Genomic DNA, 27252 nt, shown 5'->3' on the forward strand with positions numbered 1-27252 from the left:
TGACACCGTTGTCTAGTATTAGATAAGTGTGCTTATGGAGATTGCCCCAGTGTCTCCTCTTCAATTGATCTTCATGTGAATTTTGGTGCTGGTATTATGCTATTTCTGTTACTATACCTTTGTAGTTTAATTCGAGGTCTGGTATTGTGATTCTTGCACTATCAATTTTTTGCTCAGGATTACTTTGACTCTTCTGGGTCTCTTATTTTTACAAATGAATTTTAGAACTTTTTTTTTTTTTTTTTTTTTTTAGCTTAGTGAAGAATGTCATTGGTATTTTGATGGGAATTATAGTGACTGTATATATTTCTTTTGGTAGTATGGCCATTTTGATAATATTACTTTTGCCTATCCAAGAACATGAAAGGTCTTTCCATTTTCTAAGGTATCCTTCTATGTATTTCTATAGAAATCTATAGTTTGCATTGTAGAGGTTCTTCACATTCTTCATTATATTAGTGCCCAAATTTTTTTTTAAGGTTATTGTGAATGGGATAGTTTTTCTAATTCTTCTTCAGTAGATTCATTATTGGAGTTTGGGAAATTAATCATTTATGTGTATTGATCTTGTATCTTGCTACTTTATTAAATTTGTTTTTCGGTACTAGAGGTCTTCTGGTAGAGTTTTTTGTACTCTCTAAATATAGGATCATATTAGTAAACATAATTTGAGCTTCTATTTCTACTGTATCCCTTTAATTTCCTTTTCTTGCCTTTTTACTCTTGCTAGAGTTTCAAGGACTATGTCAAATATGATTGGTGAGAATGAGCATTCTTACCCTTTTCCTATTTTAGAGGAAATGCTCTCAGTTTTCCTCATTTCAGTATGAAATTGTTTTTGGGTTTGTCATATAGCCTTTACAATGCTAAGTTAAGTTCCTTCTATTCCTAATCTTTTAATGTGTTAAATATGAAAATTACTGTACCTTTTCAAATGATTTTTCTGCATCTTTTGAGATAATCATGTGATTTTTTATGCTTAAGTTTATTTATGTGGTAAATCACATATGTTGATTTGTATATGTTGAACCAAGTTTACATCCTGGGATGAAATCCACTTGATCATGTTGCACAGTGTTTTAATGTGTTCTTTTATGCAGTTTGACAATGTTTTATTAAAAATGTTTTTTTATCTATGTTCACTAGGGATATTGGCCTTAAGTTTTCTTTCCTTGATGTCAGGTTTTGTTATCAGGATGATCCTGGTTCATAGATTAAATTGGTAGTGTTCCCTACTTCATGGAATAATTTGAGAAGAACTGGTATTAGTGTTTTTTTAAGGTCTGTTATAATTTGGTTGAGAATCCATCCAGTTCTGGGATTTTCTTTGTTGAAATGCTTATAAAAATACATGCTTCACATCATTACTTGAAATTGATGTGTTTAAATTTTCATATCCTCATGGTTCAATTTCAGTGTTATGGTTTGAATCTGAAGTGTCCCCAAAAGATCATGTGTGAGAGACAATGCAAGAAGGTTCAGAAGAGAAACGACTGGGTTATGATTGCTTTAATGCAATCAGTGAACCAATCCCCATGATGGAATTAACTGAGTGGTAAATGAAGGTAGGTAGGGTGTGGCTGCAGGAGGTAAGCACTGGGGGCATGGGTTTTGGTATGTATTTTATATCTGGTGAGTGAAATCTCTCCTTTCTGATACTCATGAGTTGCTTCCCTCTGCCACATTGTTCTGCCATGATGTTCAGACTCACCTCAAGGCCTGAGAAATGGCCAGGTGTGTTTGGACCAAGACCGCAGAAATCATGAAAACTCAAACTTTTCCTCCCTTAAAATTGTTCTGGTCAGATCTTTTAGTGACAGCAGCAAAAAGCTGACTAAACACTAGGAGTTCATCAATGTATTTTAAGAATATTTTTTAATTGGAGTATAATTTTTCAAAATAGTTTCTGATGATTCTCTGAATTTCAATAGACTATATAGAGATATTTCTTTTTTTAACCCCAATTTTGTTATTTTGATTCTTATCTCATTTTATGTTGTTTAGGTTTGCCAATAGTTTATTAATGTTGTTTAGACTTTCAAAAATCAACTCAGTGTTTTAATTGACCCTGTGTATTTATTTTATTCTCAATATAATTGATTTCAGCTTTCATTTTAGTTATTTCCTATGTACTGATTACAGTGTTGGTTTGGTCTTCTTGTTCTACAAACTTGAGGTGCAAAGTGAGAATATTTATTTAGTATCTGTTTTTTTAATGCATAAACCCAGTGCTAAAATCTTTCCTCATAGTGTCTAAGAGATTTTTGATACACTGTATCAATTCGTTTGTAAGAATTTTATGTCTCCCCCACATTCTCCTGCTATCAATTCATCTTTGAAAAGTAATAGAATGTAGGCTGGGGATATAACTCAGTTGGTAGAGTGCTTGCCTTGCAAGCACAAGGCCCTGGGTTCAATCCCCAGCACTGGAAAAAAAAAAAAAAAAAAAAAAAAAAAAGGTAATAGAATGCAGCAGGGCATGGTGGCACATGCCTGTAATCTCAGCAGCTCTGGAGGCTAAGGAAGTGTTCAAAGTCAGTCTCAGCAATTTAGGGAGGCCCTAAGGAACTTAGTAAGAACCTGCCCCTAAAACATATATTAAAAATGGCTAGGGATATGGTTCTGTGGTAAAGCATCCCTGGGTTCAATTTTCAGTATATAAAAAAGTTATCTCTTATTATTTTTATTTGCTAAGATTTCCTTTATTACCTAAAATGTGATCTATTTTAGAAAATATTCCATGCACTCTGAGAACAAAGTGAAGTCATTTATTTGTGGATGAAATATTCTACAGATATCTGTTAGGTCCATTTGATTAATAATATTGTTTTAATTCTAGAGAATCTTTGCTTAGTTTATATCTGGATGATCTATCAGGTTTTAAGTGGGATGTTTTGAAGCTGCCCAGTATTAGTGTACTAAAGTCTATCTGATACTGAACATTGACAAGAGTTTGTTTCATGTACATAGATGCACCACTGTTTGGGCATAAAAATTTATTATCATTTATCTTGTTGTTGGATTGTTCCCTTAACTATTATGAAGTTAGTATGTTTTTCTTCTAAATGATTTTGTTTGAAGCTCATTATATATAATATGATGATTGCTACTGCTGCGTGTTAATGGGTACAATTTGCACGGTATATCAGTTCCCATCTTTTCATATTCAGTCTGTGAATGTCTTTGTAAGGTGTGTTGTTGGCCAAGAATATAGTGTTGGCCCTTGTTTTTGATGCACTCTGTCAATTTTGTCTTTTGATTGAAGAATTTAGACCATTTACATTCAATGTTATTATAAAGCCATGACTTTTACTTCCTAATGTGTCTTTTATACCTAATGTGTCTTCAGACTTGGTTCTCCTTTAAAATATTCATCAAGTGTAATTTGTCTCTATGCTGGTTTTCATTTTTATTTTTTTACTTCATGAAACATTTCATTGAGTATGTTTTGTAATGGAAACATTGTGTTATGAATTCTTATAGATTTGTTCATTGTGGAAGTTTTTTATTTCAATTCTGAAGGATAATTTTGTTGGATACAGTAAGTGGTCTTGGTTGTCACCCACTTTCTTTTGGAGTTTTGGGTATATTATTCCAAGTCCTACTCATTTTTAGGATATGGGATGAGAAACCACTTGAAATCTGAGTTGTTTTAACCTCTAAATGGAACCAGTCATTTTTTCTTGCAGATTTTAAAATTATTCCTTTATGTTTTATATTAGATGCTTTCATTATAATGTGTCTTGGAGTAAATTTATTGTAATTTTATTGGAGTTCTATATACCTCTTGTATTTTAATTTCCATCTCATTACTAAGATTTGGAAATGTTGTGATGTTATTTCATTGAAAGCATTGTGCATTTCTTTAGTTTGTATTTCAGACCTTTCATCTACCCCAATGCTTTTAAATTTGGTCTCTTGAGGTTATCCCAGAGTGGTTGATCATTCTGGTCATGGCTTTGTAAAATCTGTTCTTTATCCTCAACTTTATTTTCAAGATTACATTGTCTTCAAGGTCTGAAAAATCTATCCTTGAAGCGATCTAATGTATTGGCGATGATTTCTGTTGTATTTTTAATTTGGTTTATTGAGTCTTTCATTTCCAGGATTTCCATTTGGTACTTTTCAGAATCTCTATTGAATTGATCTTTCACTTTGTATATTTTCTCTATCTCATTTCATTTCTTACATCTTGTTTTTGCTCATTGAACCTCACAACTATGAACTTTTAGATTGTTTCTACTATATTTCTTCATTTTGGAGTTCATGGAGTCCATAATTTAAGTGTTTTGGGCTATTTGGGATGGTTTGTTCAATGGTTTTCATATTGCATGCGTGTCTACCCATCTATTGGGATAGATATGGCTCAAATATCCATATTTGTATTATTTGAAAATGTCTATGTATTGATATTTTAATTCAGTGTATAGAATCTGCTGATCCTGGTATCAACACCACTTTGAAAGAAACAACTGAAAACTACTACAAGCACTTCAAAGCCAAGTCAACTACTAGTCAACCTTATGAAAAATGAAAAATTTGTTAATGTTTTTCTACTTTTCTTCTAATTCAGTTATGAACATGTAGTAACATTCTGGAACAGGATGAAAAATCAGTTGCTAAATACAGTAAAATTGGTATAATTTTATATGAGTGCTGAAAGGGGAAAAAATACAGTTTGGGCAAAGAGAAAGAAAAAGAAAATAGAAAGAAAGGTCAGCAAAAAACAGTACATGCCAAGATAAACAGGAAAAAAAATGAGAAGGTATATTTGAGGAATTAGCAGATAATGTAAGAGGGAAAATAGTAGATAAGAGGACAAAGCATAAACTAGGTTCAAAAAACAAAGATAGAATAATTCTAATGAATGCTTGAAGCCATTAGAAGGAATACATTCAAATGAGTTGAAAGTACAGTGTTGGCTATTAAGGTAGCAACTAATAATCAAGATAAAGAGTAGGGGCTAGGGTAGTGACTCAGTGGTAAAGGGTTTGTTAAGCATGTGTGAAGCACTGGGTTCGATCCTCAGCACCACAAAAAAATAAACGAAATAAAAGGACATGTCCATCTATAACTAAAAAATAAAGAGAAGGAATAATAAAGATGATCATAATTGATGTTAAGAGTTATTTATCTTAAACCATGCGAAGGTGAAAAAAAAACTTTTGTTGCATGTTGTTTTGGATTTTATTCGGATTTGGAACATGTAGAAGATGTCATTCTTGGCTTTGGATTCCTCCAGAGGTCGTGGGGCACATGATCACTCTCCTAGTTGCTCTGAACCTCCCACTGGTTCTAGTTTGTCAGCTCAGGGGCCTGTGGTTCACAGCTTGGGGGATATGGTGTTGTGTCTGTTGGTTGTTCCTGTTACGTGAAGGAGTTAAAGATGCCAGATTAAAACTGTAAGTGTGATTGCTGGTTTCACACTGTGTACTCACTTCCCTCTACAGGATGCTTTTAATGGTGGTCTATAGCCTGGTAGCTGTCTACAAGCACAGGTCCTGTGCTTGTGGATTCTCCATGAGTGATATGTGAGGCAGAAACATTTCCCCTGGCCCGTACAGCTCACTGAGTTACTGTTCTCACTGCTGAGTACATGAACTCAGCTGATTCTCCTGTGTTCTAATTTCTACTGCCCCTGTTTGGAATGGTCAGTACTGATTCTCTCTGCTAACTGTGGCTGAGTCAGGATTGAGGCAGATCTGAGGTTTGCTACTAATATCTCAGTACTCACAGTTCTTCTGCTGGGAATTACAGGTGTCTACTCCTTCTCTGTCTGAACTTCCATAGCAGCTATGGGCACACTCTCTAGGCAGGTCGGTCCACCCTGGTCCCCTGTTTTGTGGTAAGAGGAAGGGGTTTAGGCACATTAGGCCAGTAGCAATCCTGCTACAATGTCTTTTAGACGGATTCTTAAGAGAAGTCACTGCAGGGTGTTCCCTCTGGTTTAAATTGCTGCTATCCATATGTGGGGAGTTGCTGTGTTGATTTACTTGTCAGCTGTGGGCTCTGAAAATGACTGTGAAGTAGAGAACAACAAAAAAATTGAATTTTCTTAGTTACAAATCAGGAAACTAGTGATATATGTGATTGTAAACAAATAGGAGAAGAGTGAATAAGAACTTCCACAGAATCCTTAAGAAAGAATGCATAGTATTTTACTGTTACCACTGATAACTCGTTCTAATTTCTAAACTCCATCTCAAGCATGCTACATCTTTATGAAGGATGGTTCTATATATTCTATACTCTATACATTAAAAAGATTACAAATACATACTCTTAATAGCACTCTACGAAATAAAAATATCATTGAAATCTAATTCATTGACTTGCAATTACAGAACCCTCCCATACATTCCTTGCCTATATATCATTTTTAAGGTTTTTATACTTAATAACAAGAAATAAAACTTTTCCTGTTCCTAGAATTTTCAACCAGTGAAGTTGAATGCTAAAATGCAATACAACACGATGATTTAAAGAGAAAAAAACAATTGAATCCAGATACGGAGACTCCAAACTATAAAAGGGAAGAATTAATCATGATATTCAACAACAACAAAAAGAATGTTTCAGATAAAACCACACCATTGCTAGAAGAATTCCAGAAAATGCAAAGAGAAAGAAGGTAACTCCGAGTTTTTTGAAGAATTTTATGTTCACCTTGGAGACTTTACACCTGTATTCCAGATGAGAAAGCATAAAGTTGTTTTTCTCCATTTCCCAGGAAGTTCAATTAAGAAAAAGTTTTATAAGAGAAGCTGTTAAAAATTAGGGTATGATTGATTGGAAGCCTGGTTATCTAGATTCATAGAATGTCTAGTTTCCTCTCTCAATGCACAACCTACTCTGTGACAAGAACAAAACATGATGAGGGAATTCTAAATGATGAGATAATGAGGAAAAGGCTGACCAATTACCAGTGACATATTCTCAAAGAACCTCACTAATATATTCACTGATTCTACCAAAGATACCTGGTAAATCTAGTGGGGTAGCAATCTACAGTCCAACTCCTAGCAGGCTTCATCACAGGAGCCTACTCAGGCTCAGTCCCCAGGAACAAAGGAAGAGAGTTGATGTTATAGTCATTATGGTGTGTTGTGTAAAGTTTGATGGCCTACTAAAATATTTTTAAGGTTTGGTTGATAGAAGATGGACAGCACTGACCAAGTAAAACAGGTCCAACATTTGTACATCCACTACTACCCTAGAGAAGTCATTAACAAAGAACTAAAGTAGAACCAGAGCAAGGCTGAGGACTTCCATATTCCACTGAATTTTTTGTACTGATGTGATCTAATACCTGAACCACTAGATTATAAAAATCAAATCCTTCTATAATCAAATAAAGGTGTTCACCTTAGCATGAATTTACAAATTTACAATCAATATGAACATTTTTTTCTATTATACACTTTGCATTAAGATGACTTCTTTATTTCAGAAAAGTCTTACATGAAATAAATTTGCAATAAATTGCAATTATTTCAAATTCAAATACATTTATTTATACCAAAAATATGCTACTCAACAGCTGTCATATGGGTAAATGGATACTTTACAAAATGATGGCTATCATTCAACCCTTGACCTGACGTGTCTGTCAATTCTAAACAAATATACTGCTAATGTTGCCCTGTCCCAATAGACACCATATTGAGTCATCTACCTTAAAATCTAAAATTTGTAAATTACTTGCCTTTGATTTCTGCCTTCCAATGTGTTACAAAGTCTCTATAAAGTTAATGGAGTACAATGAGCATAAACTTAGCTTACTATGATCATTTTGATTTTATCATCTTTTCAGGAAGTCTTCAGCTGACAGTCACAATAGCTGAATCTTTATTTTTGATAGTTATTTAACTAATATTTAATATATTGAATTTCCAAAAAGTTATGCACTATATGGAAATCAAAAATCTTCAGTCATGAGTTCACATTCAGCCAATTTAATCATATAAAAATATGTTAAGTGACAAAAGCAAGACACACAACTATATGTATAGAATATTCTCTTTTTTGATAAAAAATATATATACATCTATTTATTTTTGTGTCTGTGTGTGCTTAACATATTTGCAATGTTTATATAAGAAATCATTGAGAATGCATATGCACAGAATATTTTTTCTATTCTTTGGAATTCAAAGCTATTCATATATCATCTTCATAGTTGAAGATATTGAATATGATTTTGCAAGAAATAAAATGAGATCTTTGGAATGGGAAATCAGGTATTCAAGACTGATTCTGGTACTCTTGTAAACCTAAGTTATGTAATATAGCTCAGTTTCCTCATTTCTATAAAGGAGAAATTAATTTTCCATCATTATTGTTTTCTATTACTACATATTAAGAAATAGTATTTAAAACTATGAAACAGATTGGGGACAACTACATTTCTATTTTATTGAAACACCTAGTAGTATAGGTGTGTAATCTGAATTCAAATGCATTCCATTCCCTCAATCATTCTGTAATATAATTTTTTTTTTAACTGGCATGTGCATCTTTGTGGAACTAGAAGAATGAAGAAAGTTTGTCAATTTTAAATAAAGTGACTCATATAATTGGCTTGGTTTAATTCCTGTGGAATAATTGGTAAAATTTGGATTAAAAATAGCATTTTCAAAACTGTTTTCAAAAATAGTTTGGAATGAAAATATTATTTATAAGAGGAAAATGCTAAAAGTTACTTCATTGCAATAGATCATATTATTTTCTCACATTTTTATATTAGTTTTATGTTGCTTCAGTCTTAGTGGCTTAAAATACTCAAATTTAGTAAGTTACAGTCTTGAAGTCAAAAGTACAGTAAAATCCTACAAAGCTATACCCAAGATGATTGAAGGTCTATGTTCTCTTGGAGGTTATAAGAAAGAACCGTGTCTTTAAGGGATTTTTATACTGCTTGGTTCCTGGTCTGATTCCTTCATATTTAAAATCAACAACAGAAGAGTCACCTATCTCATTGCCAGTCTTCTTGTCTGACTCCCTCTTGTACTTCTAAATACTCTTGTAACTATATTGTCCCAAGGACAATTCAGGGTTAGCTACCCATTCTACAGTCAGCTGATTAGAAATCTTGGCTTCATCTGTGAGCTTAGTTTCCTTTTATTTTAGGGTGTCCATAAATCTGACAAGTAAGGAATGTGGATATCTTGGAGGGGGTCATCATTGTGTACATCACATGCATTTTTCAATCTTTTCCTCATTTTTTTCCAACTTATCAGACGACAAAGTAACCATCATTTATTTCACTATGAATCTTAAACTATTATAACTATCTAATTTTAATATCCCTTTCACTAAATATTAACAAATAGATCTCAGTTCCCCTTGAAAATGGAGATGTGCATATAAGAAATTCTTATGGAAATCAAACCCCATAAGCATAATAATGGAAATCAATCAACTTGAGTCTATCAACCCAATTTTTAGAACTTTTAGTTCTCATATACTCTTGGCTATTGATCTTCTTTTCCCTCATTTATTGCACCTACCATCTGACCTATTGATTGTGGTAGCTGCTCATTGATGAATTCATTCCCATTGTATACATACATCTTATGAAGTTTTAAAGAAGAGAAATATTTTATAACACTATGAAAGATGTAGACTAATATATGATTCAATATATTTCATTGGAAAGCTCAGATTTTACAGATTAGTCATTGAAGGACTGTGCCCTTCAATTGGAATTTTGTTCAAATTCTTGATCTGATTTTCAAAGTTCTATAACTGCTAAAATTTATTAAACTCCTTTAAGCTTCAGACTGCTTTCTTTTCTGGGATATATGAATACTAATCTAGCTTTATTGAGGTATTTATAATGATTACATGGTATCTTGTCTACAAAATGTTTGGATATTCCCTGGTGTTGAGTAAGGATGGAATAAATGCATTTATTAGAATGTTCTATTTATTTAGGTAATACAACATTTACAGTGTGGGCCCTTTATTATTGGTAATGATTACAATACAGTGCACAACCTATATAATCTTTTGAGTGAATGATTGCCTTATATTTTACATTGTGGAAATATTTGAGATTACAAATTATGTATCTAAGAAACAGCAGTGTACCCAGGGTACAAAATCTCTGTTAAGGAATAATTGAAGCATCCTGAAGAACAATTTATAATTTACATGGAGTACTACATAAAGGAAAAGAATATTGGGGAATAAAATTGAAAATAAAGACTCAGATGTAATGGGAAATTCAGTGCATTTGTAGCATTTACTAAGGAGCTCCATGTGGAGAAAATTGGATATTGACATAGTCTTTCTTCTAACTTACTATTATAAAAAGGACATATGATAAATTCATATGAAAAAGTGTCCAAAGTCCACATAGTTTAACATAAAATTCAAAGTTAAAAGTTATTATAATTGCATTTATGTGAAGAATTATTCCTCAGCATTTTCTTATAAATTATAATTTTCTAAAATAATGTGTATTTCTTCTATAATCAAAATAAAATATTTTAGATATTGATCAAATTTAAGTAATTCATATACTATTAAGCTTTTAAATTTAATTTAAAATTAATGATAGGATTGGGATATGAGTAAAACATTTGAAACTATGTAAGCTTATCATTTATCTGTTGAATGAATATTTACACCACGTTTAATGTATATAACACACAATTTCAGCATATGAAAGAAAATATGATTAACTACTGTGCTAAAATTTGAAAGGCAGAAATATTTAATTATAGTACAAAATACCAACACCATTTGTCTAAAAGTTTGAATAATTTGATAAAGGTTTACAGCTCTACATAGAAATACAGACATTATTTGGTCATTAATAAATATGCTAAGATAGTATAATATGGACTATAAGACAGTGTAATATAGAGTCTCATGTTCATTTTAAAAAATCCTTAGTTAACTATTAAGGAAGACAGAGGAACATAAAATAAGGAACACAATTTGAAATTGTAGCTGGTATGGTTAGAAAACTACCAGTTTTCTTAATTTCTTATTTTTATAGATTACAGATTGCATTTATTTGTAGACATCTGGAAAACAATCCAACAAGTTCTCGGGAGAACTCCCAACAAGCCTCCTCTTCTCCTGCTCTCAGCCGGACTCTGCCTGGGTTGGGTGGCGGCTGCCACTCCACCGACTCCAGCTAGTACTGAGGGTTTTCATGACGGTCTTCAGCACCAGCACCGCCTGGGTGCTCATCGCCTCTGGCTCTAAGGATCTCAGTGACCAGTGAGAAAGTAGCTAGGCTCTGTGGGACCCCGTCCCTGCCACAGGTAAACGCTCTGCTCATTCAAGTTTCCTCAGTCAGGAAGATGGAAGGAGGTGAGGTTTCGGTGACAATTATAATCCTTTGAGAAGTTATTTCCCTTAAAGTTAAGATAGTAGTGTCTGTCTTGCTCTTGACTCAGCCTGCCCTGAGGTGTGGGTGACTCGTACCTGTGATGGAATCTCCGAAGTGGGGGTCTGTCCTCCTTCCGGTCTGCTTCGCCCAGGGCACGACCTCAGGGAGGCTGGAGGACATGGGCATCTCCACAGCAGGTCGAGATGGCTGTGCTCCTGGCATCTTGGGAGGTTTTATTATTGGGAGTGTGGGTGCTGGCAAAGAACTTGACATCCCTGTCCTGGTCCATCTGCAGGGTCATGATGGTCTGCTCCACTGCTTCCTGATAGCCACTGGCAGAGGCCAAGGAATACTCTTTTTCCAGCAGTTTGTCTTCATGTTTTCACAAGCAGCACTCTGACATTTGGAAGCCTGTCATTTGCCAAGGTCATCAAGTGTGACATCAGAGGCACAGCAAACTGGTTATGGGGAGTCAGTCCTCCTCGATGACAGTCTGGCAGAGGAAGACAAAGGCTTGCCGACCAGATCAACTGCCAAAATTCTCCACCAGCTCATTGATGAGGTCTGCTCTGAGGGTTGGGTGTTGCCATGTGCAGCTTCTTAATCATATTGCTGTCCAGTTTGTTGGAGATCCAACAAGGAACGAAGGACACTTTGCCTGCACACAGATTCAGAGCAATGGGACATAAATAGTCTTAAATAATCTGCAACTGTACACTTCCAGAAGCAAAACCAGCTGTTCAGCCAGCTCTGCTCAGAAGTCCCAGTTTCTACTGTTGTCGGTCACCAGGAACCTCGGCAGCTGTTACAGATACTGTCTCCTCTTGTCCATAGGTAGAAGCTTCAGAAAATCATGCAAGTGCTTAAGGACACCTATCCTGACTCACGAGGTCTTTAAAAAATCTATTAAAAATTGGAACCAGATCTGCAGCTGTCAAGTGATCTCCAAGAATAACCGTCAAGTGATCTCCAAGAATAACCCCAAGCTTGTGGTTGGAGAATGGTAAGGTTCTTTGAACTTTCCACTGCATGTCTGAAGCCAGAGTCTCATAAGTCTCCTGCAGGTAGTGTCAATTCTGTTGACGGAGTGACACTCAAAGTGATTTTTTTTCAAATGACAACTTTTTAATATGTTTTTGAAGGTGGAATGCAATTTCTTGACAGATGTTGAATCTTTCTTATTCTGCTTTCATTGGCATCATAGCTTGACAAAAACAATAAGAAGATATAGAAGATATAATAATTTCATATCAGGATTAAGTGTCTTTAAATGTGGTTCATACAGGTATTCTAAGTATAAATTGTTGCTTATTAAATGTTAATTACTTTGCATTTTATATTTCAGAAATCTAAAATTCTATTAAGCTCTTTGCTGCATCTATTTCTTGCCACTCCGACATTTGACACGGTTCTGTTTGAGTAGAGGACTCAGCACTTGACACGGTTCTGTTGGTCATCTTCTCTCTTGGAGGTCAATGGCATGGCATGTATCCATGTGTAGTTGCTTTTTAATACTAATCATCAATATATCATTAGAAACTTATTGGAAAAACATTGGGAAGGTTTTACTGTATTGGGACACAAAATAGTACACAATAAAAATTTAGTATTAATACATAGATAAAATATATAAAAATAAACAACTGTAACTATGCTTGAGTTAAAGGAGCCTGTGATTGCTTTAGTATAGTAATTTCTAAATATAGATGGATAAAGAGGCATTCCTCTGAGCTTGGATGCGGTGTTTAGCCTTTGTAGCTTTCCTAGTTTTAATAGTTGATTCTAAAGATAATTTACATAATAAAAATATTTGGGTTAGTCATAAATATAATTTGTGTTTTTCCTATGTTTAGTCTAATTCTTTGAGAATCAAAATAAAATTGTAGTACACCATTAAATGAAATAGAATAGACTAAATATTAACTATAAGTTGATTTATTTGCCCTTTGTTAATAATAGTGAAAGCTTTTCAATGTTAAACACTGGAGTTCATGGTGGGGGTGGTATCTCAGAAAATCTAGTGACATGTTTGTTCTGGAGGTTGAAGGCTGGCAGATCATGGTGCCCTCAGTTTAGCTGGGAGACAAGGTTGTTTTAATCTGGCTGGGAAATAAGTTTGTTTTGGTCTGGGCTGTCATACAGAGAGAATGTGTATTTTGAGAAGAAGCATAGATTGTACTTTTGAAGGTTTTTCTTATTTTAAACTAACCATAAGATGATATAATCATTACTAAAGAAAAATATCTATAAAAAGTCTGGCAGAAAAATAAAAAGACAGATTCAGCCTCAGAACAATTGGTGTCTCTGTACGCTGCTTCTCTACCCCGCTGATCCCTCCCTTCTACCTAGGACCTGCGACCTCTGCTAGGGCAGAACCCCGGAAACTCTTTTTTATTCTCCTACACTAATTTTTTTGTGAAATTGGAAATTCCTATGTTTCAAGTTTCAGAGTATTATGCTTTGTTCAATAACTTGCATCACTTTTTCAAATGGTAACTAATGGCTTTACTAAAAACTTTCAATAATTCAATTTTAAATGATAGTCTATTTTCATCTCTGATAAGAGGTTCTCCATGAAACATCAGTAAATGTTAAATGTTGACAACGATTGGAAACTTTTATGTGCGCCATGATGAAATGAAATAGTGTGACACACAGTTGTTTCTTTGAGCTCTCCCTCTGAATAGTTTTACAATTTTATTATTATCCATAAAATAAATCTTTTAGGAAATCCATGTGCTGCACTGAATTGTGGAATATATCATCATTTACCTTTATGAGAATTGCTTTGTTTAAAAATTTTTTTTTGTATTTCTCATTTTAAATCACATATATTTAAATTGGGGACAGTTGAAACAATGTTGTAAACTCTAAAATATGATTCATTCAAAATAGCACCTAAGAAAAATCCAAATAATATAATACTGATTAAATAAATAAAGGTTTTTTTTCATTGCTATAATATAGTTTACAATAAATTGGCAGGAGTTTTAGTTCTTTTGATGAAGAACCGTTACAAATTTCAATAAAATATAGTTGGTTCTTGGAAACCTGGCTATATACTACTAAAAAAATAAATTAATGCCTCGAAAAATTTCAATTGCATGGATTAGGTTTATTTCAATTTTTGTTTCATTTGTTGATTTTAGACATCCATGACAGTAGGGTGTAGTTTGACATATTATACATACATGGGGTGGAACCCATTACATGATCCCAGTCCTGTGATTGAACATGGTGTGGAGTGACACTGGTCGTGTATTCATATATGAGATAAGGAAGCTAGGTCTGATTTACTCTACTGTCTGTCCTATCCCAGTCCCTCCTCCCTTCCTATCATTCCCCTTTGTTTAACCCAATGAAATTCTATACTTCCTTTTTCTAATCTTCTTATGGGTTATCATCCAACTATCAGGGAGAATATTCAAACTTTGATTTTGGGGTACTGGCTTATTTCACTTAGCATAATATTCTCCAGTTTCATTCTTTACTGGCAAATGCCATGATTTCATTCTCATTTATGCCTTAGTAATACACCATTGTATACATGTACCACATTTCTTAACCCATTCATCTGTTGAAGGGCAACTATATTGGTTCCATACCTTGGATTTTGTGAATTGAGGTGCTATAAACATTGATATGGCTGCATCACTATAGTATGCTCCTTTTGAGTCCATTGTGTATAGACCAAGGAGTGGGATAGCTTTGTCAAACTCAGGTTCCATTCCAAGTTTTCTAAGGAATCTCCATACTGCTTTCCGTACTGGTTGCACCAATTCACAGTCCCACAAGCAATGTATGACTTTGTGTTTTCACCCACATCCTCACCAATATTGTTACTTGTATTTTGATAATTGCTATTCTGACTGGAGTGAGAAGGAATATTAGTGTAGTCTTAATTTGCATTTCTCAATTTACTAGAGATTTTGAACAGGTTTTCATAATTTTTTAGTATTTCTTCTTTTCTGTGAAGTGAACCATGGGACTTTCATTAACTTTACTACACTATTTTTCTCTGATGCTGAATGAGTTATTAAGTAAAATTAAAAGTGTAAATGTAGATAGACAAAAATATACAAGATTTTTATTCAACCTTGTGAGTGGGTGAAACTAATGCAAGACATTCAACTTTTAAATTTGTTTTTCCAGTAAAAGAATACATTAATACATCATGTTACACCTCTATGGCCATACTAATAATCTAGGTTTTTCAAAGAGGAAGAGAGTGATTTAAAATGGTAAAATATTCAAACATATTTTAACCTTTTCTCTGACCATTACAGCATTCTCTAGGGTCAATTGATAGAGAAAATGTGGTTTATATTTGATTTCCCGCTTTACCCAACCCATTAAATAAAACTTAAGTCAAAGAAAACTATCTGCCTGCCTACTTTTGAAGATACCTGGCAATCTTTTATTGACTTTCAGGCATTGTGGTTTTATTTTCTTGAGATTTTTGTACAAAGTTCTTAAGTTCAGAATTCTTTAATTTTGGTCTCACCTACGTAGTTTGTTGGAATGAATCAGAGAAATCTTTATTCTACTGCTTGTTAATTGCCATTACTGGAACATTTCTTCCTCTCCATATTCAGGCCAATGTGGAGAATTATGTACTTTTCCAATTTGACTAAGAAGTACACACTGCTCCTAATCTGAGTGAGCATTGAGCAGTGTTTCTTGGAATATTTTGTGTTTCTTCCAGTCCTGGGAAGTTTCTTCACCATAAGCTTCAATCAGTGTTCTAGTGAGGACTGAAAGTGCCCTGCAGACCACTAGAGGACCCTGAAGACCACTGGAGTTCTATTCCTGAGCAAGTGTCTTCTCTCACTGTCCTGCAATCGCTAACAAACCGGGTCTTGCCTGACTCTCGTCTCCTCCTCCTTAACTCAAGGAAGTTGCTAGGCTCTGTTTGGCTATGTCCCTAACCTGTACCACAGCCTAGAAAGGATAGCAGTAATTTGAGTACTTATCCAAAAGGAAACATGTTTCCTTTCTCTCAAAGATTGCTGTTTGTGATGGGGTCAGTGGTGCACACCAGTAATCCCAGCTGTTTGGGAGGCTGAGGCAGGGAAATCACAAGTTCAAAGCCAGAAGCAGTAAACTGGTAAAACCCTACCTCCCCACCAAAAAAAAAAAAAAACAAACAAAAGAAAAAAATGAGTGGAGACCCAGTTGCAACTGGGTCTCCCAGTTATTCCTGGTTATCCCAGGAATGCAAGAATGATTCAACAGGTAAAAATGGAGTGTAGCTGGGCATGGTGGTGCACTCCTGTGATTCCAGCAACTCTTGAGGCTGAGACAGGAGGACCAAAGTTTCAAGCAAGCATCCGCAATATAGTCAGGTCCTCAGCAACTTAAACAGAATTTGACAAAATAGAAAGGACAAAATAGAGAGGACTGGGGATGAAACTCAGTGGTAAAGCATCCCTGGGTTAAATCCCCTGTGCACACCATGAAAAAACGTTGTACAGGTGATAGTCTGAGACATTATCACAAACTGGGAACTGGAGAGATGGCCAGCGCTGATTCCAATATCAGGCAGGATCTCACCTCGCTGGGCACATGGTCCTGCAATGAATGCAAGATATATTTCAGACCACATCTCATCAGATGATTGCAAGAATTGGCAAAATTGGTAATCACACCTGTGATTGCAGGAAGGCACTCCAGACCTCATAACTGACACTGGGCTGGAAGAGAATGAAAACAGACATAAGATATTGCCCCACAAAAGAGTTGGAGTTTGCTAGTACTTTACACTGAAAGCTTAAACACCATTTTCCTAAGCTGAGAATGGTTTCTTGCAGCTAACTACTATGTGTAGAAAGGTTTTATATTATAGTACACATTCTTATCACACAATATGTAGTTAGATTATAAAGTGATTTTCCCCACAATTTCTTGAACATAGTGTCTTCTTCTCTTGGACCCAGTCAGTTATTAAACACTAAAATTTGGAATAATGATAATTATGTTGTAAACCACATTAATAGTGAAGTAAAAAAAAATCAACACAATCATTTAACTCAGAAAAAATTTTTGACAAAATCTAATCCTTTCCATGACTGAAAAGGGAACACATACACACACAAAAAAAGACACAAGGAAACTTCCACAATCTGATGTATGGCATTTATGAAATATCTAACAAGTTTATTAAAAGTTAAAGGCAGTGATATTAGGCAAGAAAAAATTGTTTAAATATCCACTGGAGAAAAAAAAAAAAAACAAAAAAAAACAAACAGGAAAAACTATCTGTTTGTAGATGCTGAGATCTTCCATATAGAACTCCCTAAGCCAGTGAAAAATTGAACTCCTTCTATAACACCTTGGGAAGCTACATGGGACTCTTGAGACAGAGGAGGATCAGAAGTTGGAGGCCAGCCTTGTCAATTTAGTGATTCTATGCCTCAAAATAAATAGGGCTGGGGTTGTAGTTCAGTGGTAGAGTGCTTGCCTACCAAGCATAAGGCCCTGGATTTGATTTTGATCCCATGTACCACACACAAACTCTCTCCCTCTCTCCTCTTTCTCTCTCTCACCCTCTCTCTCTCTCTCTCTCTCTCTCTCTCTCACACACACACACACACACACACACACACACACACACACACACACATACACACACCCATAAGTACTATACTTATGTCCACACACACAACTAGAATTAGTAATATGTGAGTTCCTTTCTATTTTGTGAAATAGTTTGAGGTAAGCTATATACTATCCTGGTTGGTGGGTTTTCTCTCCTCTCATCTCCAGCCCTTGCCAGGAAGGCCACAAGGTCAGATGCTGTGATTATTACTGACGCCATTTTAAGGATGAAAGAAATGCTAAGTGTCTTGCCCAAGGGCAAAAAGCCAGAGAGTGTGGACTCATGAGCTTGGGTGTCCACAGAGCATCTCTCTTCCCTTCCAGGAGGTACTTGTCCCAGCCCCTCAAAGCCTCCCCAGGAAACACATTTCTCTGAATCTAGAACAGACAGGCAGAGCAGCCATAGAATCAGCAAATACAAATTTATGGGGGTTGGAGAGTCATGGGGTCAGGGTGCTCCCAACAGGGGAGTTGGGGCTCAGGCCTCAGAGGCCTCATGTCAGGCTCACATCCTGGCAGCATGTCCATAACCAGGCATCAACTGGGAGGGGGAGAACTGGAGACCAGGTCTCACTGTGGGCCTTCCACTGCAGCACTGGGCTGATGGGAAGAGAAACAAGAGTCAGTACATGGGGCTCTCACTAAACTCCACCCCACAGCTCACAGTCACGGCCCTGAGCCCCTGAGACAGGACAGAAAGAGGGCTGGCACCACAAGTGACTAAAAGAGCACTTGGGGGCCCATGTGCTACCATCCCACTTTACTACTAATACCCGACTGCGTGTGTTTCACATGGGACTCCAAGTAAAAATTTCCAATAACAAAGAATCTCCTTTAAAACATTATAAACTCCTGGACTAGTCTCAGTTCCCAAAACTATCGGAGGAACCTGAGGCCCAGAAAGGTAAGGACCTAGTCCAGGGTCACCCAGTTAGTTAGCCAAGCAGTCTTTTCTCTCTGTCTATTCAGGGACACCTGGGTGTGCTCTGAAGCCCTGTGACTGGACCTGCACCCTCACATCCATAATCCCACTCCTCAGCTCCAGGTGCTTCAGCTGCAGGGCCAGCCCCACCTCAAGGGCTCCAACAACACACGTGCAGCCCACAGACACCCCTGTCCACTGCACACCCACTGCTCCTCACCTAGATGACTGCACTCCCTGGTGCTCCTTCATAAGATGTGTCAAAAGACACAGGTTGAGAGTTGGGCCCAGGGAGGTCTGGGCGATGGTGTTCTGGGGAGAATGTTGGTGACTGCAGGGCCACCATCGGCTCCCACTTGGATCCTGAGTCTTGCTGGAGCAACACAACTTCTGACATGTACCTGGGCAATGATAGGACAAAAGCAAGGGGTCAGCATCCTCGTGTCCTACTCTCCATGACCACCCTCACCCCTCAGCTTGGACAGCACAGAGCCCAGGGCTCTCATCCAGGGTTCCCATCCAGGCTGGGTTTCCACTCAACCCCATTTCTTGGGGCTAGGACCTACAAAACAATAAAGAGGAAATTTCCAGAGACTTCCATTTTGCCCTGGTGGAAACACCCTAAAAAGGGAACAGTGAGGATCAGGGCCAGGGAGCTGGGGTAAGGGACCAGGGAAGAAGACCCAGCCTCACTCACCCCATCATCCCCAGTGTCCAACCACTTGAGCCTCTGGTTTACCAACTTACTTGGGCCCCAGTGGTGCGCAGAGGGTGACATGCCAGTTTCTGATACAACCCTGGTCGCATGGGTTGTTGTCCTGAAGGGAGAAGGGGATGGGAAGAGGAGTTCAGAAATGGCAGGACTCGGCACAGCCATCTCCCAGTGACCCTCCCTAAGGTGGTCAGCTGAGCCAGGGCTAAACTCAGGCCTGGAGCGAGAATCCAAGGCAGGGAAGCCCAGAGTGACCCAGGGATCCTGCCTCCCAGAGCCCTGGGAAGAGCCCTCCCTCCTCCCACTTGTGAGCAGCTCTCCCTGACAGTGCTGACCCTGCACCACCTCCTGCCTTCTCAGGGCTCCCTCCTCACCTGCTCCTCTCCTGGCAGCAATCCTGCTCTGTCTCCATGGGGCCCACTTGTCCTCCCACCAGGTCTTTCCAGATCCCTTTTAAGATTTTCCCTCTGCTGCTCAACTGCTCCACAGTCAGTGTCACCCCTGCTCCCACTTCCTCTCCCACCCCTCACTGTTCCTAAACATGTGCCTTCAGTGAATTTCACAATCTGGGAAGGCAGTGGCAGCAGAGATGCCCAGGTATATTTTCCTAGTAAGAAATCACATGGCCCAGCAGAGTCTGGGCTGAAGGCCTTCAGTACACAAAGGAGTAAAGGTGAAGCTCAAAGGTCAGCTCCTCACTGACTGGCTTCCCCTCTTCCTTCTTCCTCTCCCCCCGACTCCATCCATCAGCCTGGCCCTGTCCTCCTCCCATACTGCGATGAATCTCCCCCCAACTTCAAGGATTTAAATTATAGGTGTTCAGTCACAATGCGAAGGAATCCAACAGCACCACTCCCCACCCCCAACTCTCCCATGGCTCACACATGAAGATGCTCATTTTCAACCCTATTCTGCACTAGAAGGAACAAGGATTCCACACATCAGGATAGCTCCAGAATATCCCACCAGGTCCGAAAGAAACATGAATCATTGTTCTCTATGAGGTTCCGACTGATTTACAGGATTCACAGCACATAAGAAACTAGTATGCTGCAGTGGATCACACCTGTAAGCCCAGTGACTGGGGAAGCTGAGGTAGAAGCATCACAAACTCAAGGCCAGCCTCACAAACTTAGAAAGGCCCTCAGAAACTTAGTGAGACCCTCCTTCAAAACAAAATTTAACAAGCATTGGGGATGTAGCTTCCATAATAAAGGAGTCCTAGGTTGAAACACTAAGACTAGAAAAAGAAAGAGAATATTTAATTACAGAGTCTAAAAACATTTACAAAAATTTTAAATTTAGAGTAATAATATTTGATTAGGAATGTATAAAGTAGAGAAAATGTTAGTTGTATATGTGGTACAGAAAAATCCTTAAAGGAATGATAATTACTACATTTTGTGAAAAGTGCAGTAAACCTGAATCCCTTCCTCTCCCCACATGGAATCCTATCAGACAGGAATAGAATCCAACAGCTCTGAAGCACCCAGACCAGTTATAATCACTGGCTCACCTCCTGGGGCTCTTGTTCCAATCCTGTGTCTCAAACTTCCCCCCACTCCACAGGACCAAAATCAAGGCGCATCTTCTTCTTGCCCCATCTTCTTCCCAACTTCCTGCTGCCTCTCCTTCTTCTACTTATCCTGGGGAAATCAGGGAATCAGGACTATCTCTGCTCCTTTCTTTCTTTTCTTCTCTCCCCAAAGGTTGATTCTTTTGTTTGTTAGTTCACACAGTTTTCAGATTCCTATTCTTTGTGTGCTGGGGATTGAAGAACCAGGGCCTTGCACATGCTAAGCACATGCTCTGCCTCTCAGATACACACCCAGCCAGATTCATCTCAGGGCATCAAAGATGCCTCAGCAAAGCCAGGCACGGTGGCATAGACCTGTAATTCTAGCACTGTGGCTAATGAGGTAGGTGAATTACAAGTTTGGGACCAACCTTAGCAACTGAGTGATGCTCTGTTTCATAGTGGAAACAGAAGGAACTGGGGATGAATATCAGTGCTACAGTGTCCCAGGTCTAATACACATTAGCCAACAAATGAAGTCCAGTCACTGCACTGGGGGTTGATAACTACTGCAATGAGCATGGCCAGCCTACTTCAGGTTGGAGAGTCCAGCAGGAACATGAGGCCTTGAGCACTATGAGGAGTGGCCAGGGTAGCTCAGAGAGGGTATCATGGGCAAAGCATAGGCAACCACAGCCCACAGCACCCAGCTACATGCAGAGGAGAAGCCCAGAGTGTAAGCAATTAGACACATAATAGGGTTCTCGCTTGGCTACTTCTCATTTCAGAGGCTTTTTCTAACCCACAAAGACCAGCATGAAGAATTTCTGCTGCTTTGGCCATTGATGGTAGAATCAGCCTCACTGCAAGGGCAGGGGCTGAGCTGACATGGACAAGGAAGTGAAGGGTGAAGTTAGTGAGAGAGGTCAAGTCTTTCAGGGAATAAGGCACGGAGGATACACCAGGTGGATTCCAGGGGTGGGATATTAACGGTGGAGCTTGCTTGGCTTTTAAGATGAGGCACAAACATGTGTAAATGATCACGGGAAGAAATGGTAGTCATTGTAACAACAACTCATAGGGCACTTTCTGGTACCAGCCACTGTTCTGTTTCTTTGGAATATTAAACCACGCTTCCCTGGTAATAGAAAACAAAACTGAGTGAACAAATGGCTAGTTAACATGTTCATAATCTCCCTGATGGTATGTTGTAGAGGTGAGACATGGAATTCTGCGATCTGGCTCCAGAGTCCTTGCTACCAATCACCAAGCAATTGGCTCCAGGAGGAGCTGCATGGAAGTGGCTGCATGTAATGATGCCTGCACAGGTGCTGCCAGCAATGGGGGAGAGCCCTGTCTGGTGAATCCAGAGTGCAGACCACATTTCCCTAGAGACTGGGATCCTGCACTTGGAGGACCTTATCTGAGCAGAGGAGGCCTATGACCTGACCTGGGTCTGGAAGAACCACAGGATGGAGGAAGGGAAAAGGCTGCCAGGAAAACTAAATGATGGCCTGAAGCTGGAGAGAGAAGACGACAGGCAGACCACAGGCTGCCTGAGTAAGGGCTCATCAGAGGAGCCACAGATGGGAGGGGAGCCAATTATGGCTGTGGTGGGGTGGTGACAAAAAGGCTGGGAGGTGATGAGCCAAGAGTCTCCTCTGCATTTTCAGCTGTCTTTGGATCTGCAGCTCCCACCTCCCCCATTGATGCTGCCCACCAGCCTTCCTGTAGGAACCTTTACTCAAGTAATTATCATACTAGAGGAATCCAATGGCAAAGATGCCCACTCCTATCATTCCTAGTCCATGCTGAAAACAAAAAGAAATGAAGACACACAAATGGGAACAAAAGTAATGAAACTATGCTTCACAGTGATATAATTTTCCACGTGGAATGGACAACAACAAAAAATGCCAGAGGAGAATCTTAGCTGTAGAGCACCCTGATTCCATCCTGGTCCTGGAAAAACTCCACCACTAAGAACCCCTGATCTTTGGAAGATGCTATGAAGAAAATGAAATGAGGCACAGACTGCAAGAAAAGATCTGCAAAATATAGATATGATTCCAGCATAGAGAACTCTTGAATCTCGATAAGGAAACCATGGTTTTGTTTCTTTGTTTTGATTGGCCAAAGATTGGCGCAAACACTTTATCAAGATATACCGAGGGCCAATATGACTTGAAAATATGCTCAGCATCATCACTCATTAGGACAGTACGCACTGGGGCACCAATGACATACCACTGCTCATTTATTAGGCCACAATGAAGTGCAAAGCAAAATGACAACAAATGACAGCATCAAGTGCTCGTGAGGCTATGGAGCAAATTCTCAAACATTGCTGGTAGAAATTAGGAATTGTGCAGTGTTTTTGGAAAAAAGATTTGGGAATTTCGTATAAAGTTCCACACATAGTTAGTTACCTTATGACTCAGCAATGGCACTCCTATGAATTATCCCAAGATAAATGGAAACTTACACTAAGATGACTGTACAGGAATGGTTTTAGCAGCTTCTTTGTAAGTGTGAGAAACTTGCTGGGCACAATGGCCCACATGGTGAATCCGAGAAGTTTGTGAGGCTGAGGAGGAGTAATGCAAGTTCAAAGCCAGCTTTAGCAACTTAGCCAGACCTAAAGACCTTAGTGAAACCCTGACTCCAAAAGGAAAACAAAAAAAATAAAAATAAAAAAAATAAAATTAAAAAACAAACAAACAGGGCCATGGGTCTGGGGATGTAGCTCATTGGTTAAGCACTGCTGGATTCAATACAGACCAAACCAAACAAAATAAAACAAAGAAAGTATGGAAAAACTAGTTGCAAAATTAGAATCCATCCACTGGAAATGTGTCCATAATCTGTAGGCCACCCGTACAATATCCAGACTGAGAAGGAAAAGACTCTTTATATGGTGATTCTGGAAAAAGGAAAATCAGAAGGACTTGAGAGAGAATCTGGCAACCGAAGATGATGAGAGGACATTCTGGGCAATGAAACGGGTCTAACCTTAATCACGGTGGACAGTGCAGGATGGTATCTATTTGTCGAAATCCCTGACCATAGAACAAATAGGGTGAATTTTACTGTGTGTATATTACTCCTCAATAGAAGACTTTTTACCAAAACCCTACACTGGTCCCAGATTTTTAACTTCAACCAAAATAATCACACACTTGAACTTTCTGGGCCATTTTTACTCTTGACCCACAGAATCAACTTCATTGCCGGTGCAACCTGGAGCTTGAATGAGAGCCTTATCCTCATCATTCCCTCAACAGAACACCTTCAGGTTCCTTGCCATTTTCCAGTTATGTGCCTCTCAGCCCAGTGGGGTATCCGGCACAGCACTCAGGCCTGCTTACCTGGACCTCATAGAGGCGCCTGGCGGTGCTCACGGCTACAGCCTGGACCAGGAGCTCGAAGATGACAGGCAGCAGGGCGCCAGTGGCCAATACAGCCACGATGATGCTGTGCACGGGTTAAGAAGCCAAGCCCTGGGACAAAACCTCACTGGCCCCGCCCCTTGGCCTGACTCTGCCCAGTGGCTCCGCCCTCATGGAGCCCCGCCCACCGAATCGTCCTTCCTGGACTGGACAGTTCGTCCAGTACACCCAGACAGAACCTCACTCCACCGGCCCGTCCTCTTGCCTATCCCGTTTCTACCTGCATTACCCCTCAGGTCCTGCCAGAGTCTTAACTCCATCGTCCATCCCACCCCGCCTGTCTCCCTGACCACACCCACCTTCAACATGGCCTTGAAAGGTCCTCCCAAGGGGCTTTTCCCTCTAGCCTCGCCCACATCAGCCTGCTCTCCGCCACCCGCCTCTTGGCTGTCTGGCCCTCCCTCTCCACAGCATGAGGAGTTCCCTTTGTGGGCCCTTGGGACTGTGTGGATACGCCACGATTTTGTCCAAGGACAGTGCCATGTCAGTGGTTTGCACCACGAAGATGATGCAGGTCACTATCAGAGCAACCAGGTAGAGACACAGGGACACCAGGAGGAGCAGGAACGGCCGGAAGTTCCGATGCCCAATGCAGTTGTTTACCCACCTCGAGTGATGGTCAAACTCCTAGGGGAGAGGAGGCAGGTGTCCAGGGTCTACCTGGCCTGGCCTCCATCGCCCCCAAATGCTCAGGTCCCCCCAAATTCTGGGCCACATGCTCTTGGCCCTACACACGGGCTCCCAACTCCAGGCAGAACCTGGCATTTCCATTGATAACTCTGTACCTCTTTTCTCCCATTCTGGATAAGGATATAAAGAACTCCCTTACCCAGCCAGCCCTCTGCACTTGGAAGGCCTTGCAGGGTGCACATGAGAGAATAGCACTCAGCACCCAGGAATCCCTCCAACTTGGACACCCAGAGGAATACAAGCAAAGATCCCCAGAGCAGGGAAACACCTGGCCTACGGTCTGTGTATCTAGTGTCAGAAGGCAGGGGATGGGACAGGGACATATATTCCTCCCCTGACTCCACCAGGCTCAGCACAGTTGTGATGCCCTTCACATGTCACCACCTGTGCAAAGAAGGACTGCCTCTCAGGACAGGTGCAGACACAAAGGTGATAACACATATGAGTGACCAAGCATGGCAAAGATCCATCCTGAGCAGTCTGAGAAGACAGTCTCATACCCACCCACTTATGCTGTGAGGTTCCCAGTCCTTGCCAGGTGCCCAAGGCTGGGTTGGTGAGTGGACAGGGATGAGGAGAACTCACCTCCACGCAGATATTACAGGTCGCACAGTGGAGGGTGGGAGGTGGGCGGTGGAAATTGCACTGGTGACACCAGGGCATCTGGTATGCGTGGCTGTGCATCCAGGCAGTGTGTCCTGCTTCCGAGTCCTGCTCTAAGGAGCCTGCAATGGGAAGAGGTTGGGCTAGTGTCAGGAGGCCCTTCTCTCACTGCTGCTTGGAGCAGCCCCATAGCATCACTGGGCAAGAAGGGTAGGGAGGAGGTGTCCTGGGGAATCCCGGTCCATGATGAGCAAGCTGACCACTCAGATGGGCTGGCAGTCAAAGAGAAGGGCTTTCCAGCCAGAAGAGCTCTCTGTAGAGCTCCACCCTTGGGAAGAGTGATCAGTGCTGGATGTCGTGTGTGAAATGGGAAGGAGCAAGAGTGAACTGTGCTTTGGAAGAGCCCGCTGGCCTCTCTTGCCAGCCTACCCAGTCCTCCCTTCTAAAGTAACTGGGAAACCTCCAGGATTCTCTTTTCTCATACCTCAGTTGTTTGGGAAATGAAGTGCCAGGGCCTAAGTCATGATGACATGGAGGCAGGGATCCTGAGCCCATAGGTGGGCTTCACACTTTAGAAATCGCTCCTGCGTGCATCAGCCCTTGGGGTACTACTCCCTCTCCCAGGTTTCTGAGGACTTACCTCGATGTATGATGCCCGGGTCCGAGATGTTCAATCGAAACAGGCTCCAGAGGCTCATAAGGAAGAGCGGGCCGGTGACCAGGGCAAAGGCCCACTCCCCATTGCCCACCAGCCATCGGCATCTGAAACCAGAATCAGACTCACTTCTAGTCTGGGCCAACCCAGAGCTCTCCACGAGGCCTGGCTCACATGAGGTCGGACTCACAGAACTTAAGGGCAGGGGTAAATATCCAGGCTAGAGACACAGCATGGAGACTCCAGCTAACGTCACCAGCATTCCCAGCCACCCACAGTTCCCTAGATGCCTCAGGCACTCTAGACCTCTGAGCTGCTAACTGTATATTCTTCTTTCCCTCCTGACCCTCTGTCCCCACTTCCCTGCCTCTTCACTATCATTGTCTAAACCTGAGAGCTTCCATGGGAGACTCACGGGTAGGCGAAGAAAGCGCTGCTCATGATCACGAGCATCATGATGACACATGAGGCAAATAGACTTGGTCGAAACCAAGAACAGTCAACTCGAGGTTGACCACCAGGCACCATTTCCTGAGAGTGTGGCATGGGTATGCCGATTCTCTTGGAAAATGAGAGCCAAGTGTAATCTGTGTTAGGTTCCCATCCAGAGTGTCATGACAACGGTAGGGAAGGAAAGAAGTATCAAGTGTGACATCACAGAGGTGGTGGCATGGGTGCTCTGGCTGCTTCCAGTGCCTTCTGCGAGCACCTTCCCCCCGCCCCACAAACACACCTGTTGCACACTGGATATCCTGATCTGT

At 39.9% G+C, this 27252-nt stretch overlaps 1 protein-coding gene and 1 long non-coding RNA gene across 2 annotated transcripts in view; both read right to left on the minus strand.

Moving 5' to 3' along the window:
* Nucleotides 1-27252, minus strand: part of LOC306670247 (palmitoyltransferase ZDHHC19-like) — a 151263-nt gene that overhangs the window by 44366 nt on the left and 79645 nt on the right. The window contains exons 3-6 of the mRNA XM_079154920.1: nucleotides 26477-26598; nucleotides 25819-25958; nucleotides 24998-25170; nucleotides 24463-24568 (exon numbers count right to left, since the gene is read on the minus strand). Of these exons, the coding sequence (XP_079011046.1) occupies nucleotides 24463-24568; nucleotides 24998-25170; nucleotides 25819-25958; nucleotides 26477-26598 (541 nt within the window). The remainder of the gene's footprint in view (nucleotides 1-24462; nucleotides 24569-24997; nucleotides 25171-25818; nucleotides 25959-26476; nucleotides 26599-27252) is intronic.
* Nucleotides 18495-19666, minus strand: LOC306670913. Its single transcript, XR_013766533.1, has 3 exons — nucleotides 19614-19666; nucleotides 19087-19267; nucleotides 18495-18544 (listed from the first exon to the last, which is right to left on the minus strand). It is a non-coding gene; the product is annotated as an uncharacterized lncRNA (long non-coding RNA).

This window comes from Sciurus vulgaris (assembly GCF_902686455.1).
Source record: "Sciurus vulgaris genome assembly, chromosome: 10".
Classification (NCBI taxonomy): domain Eukaryota; kingdom Metazoa; phylum Chordata; class Mammalia; order Rodentia; family Sciuridae; genus Sciurus; species Sciurus vulgaris.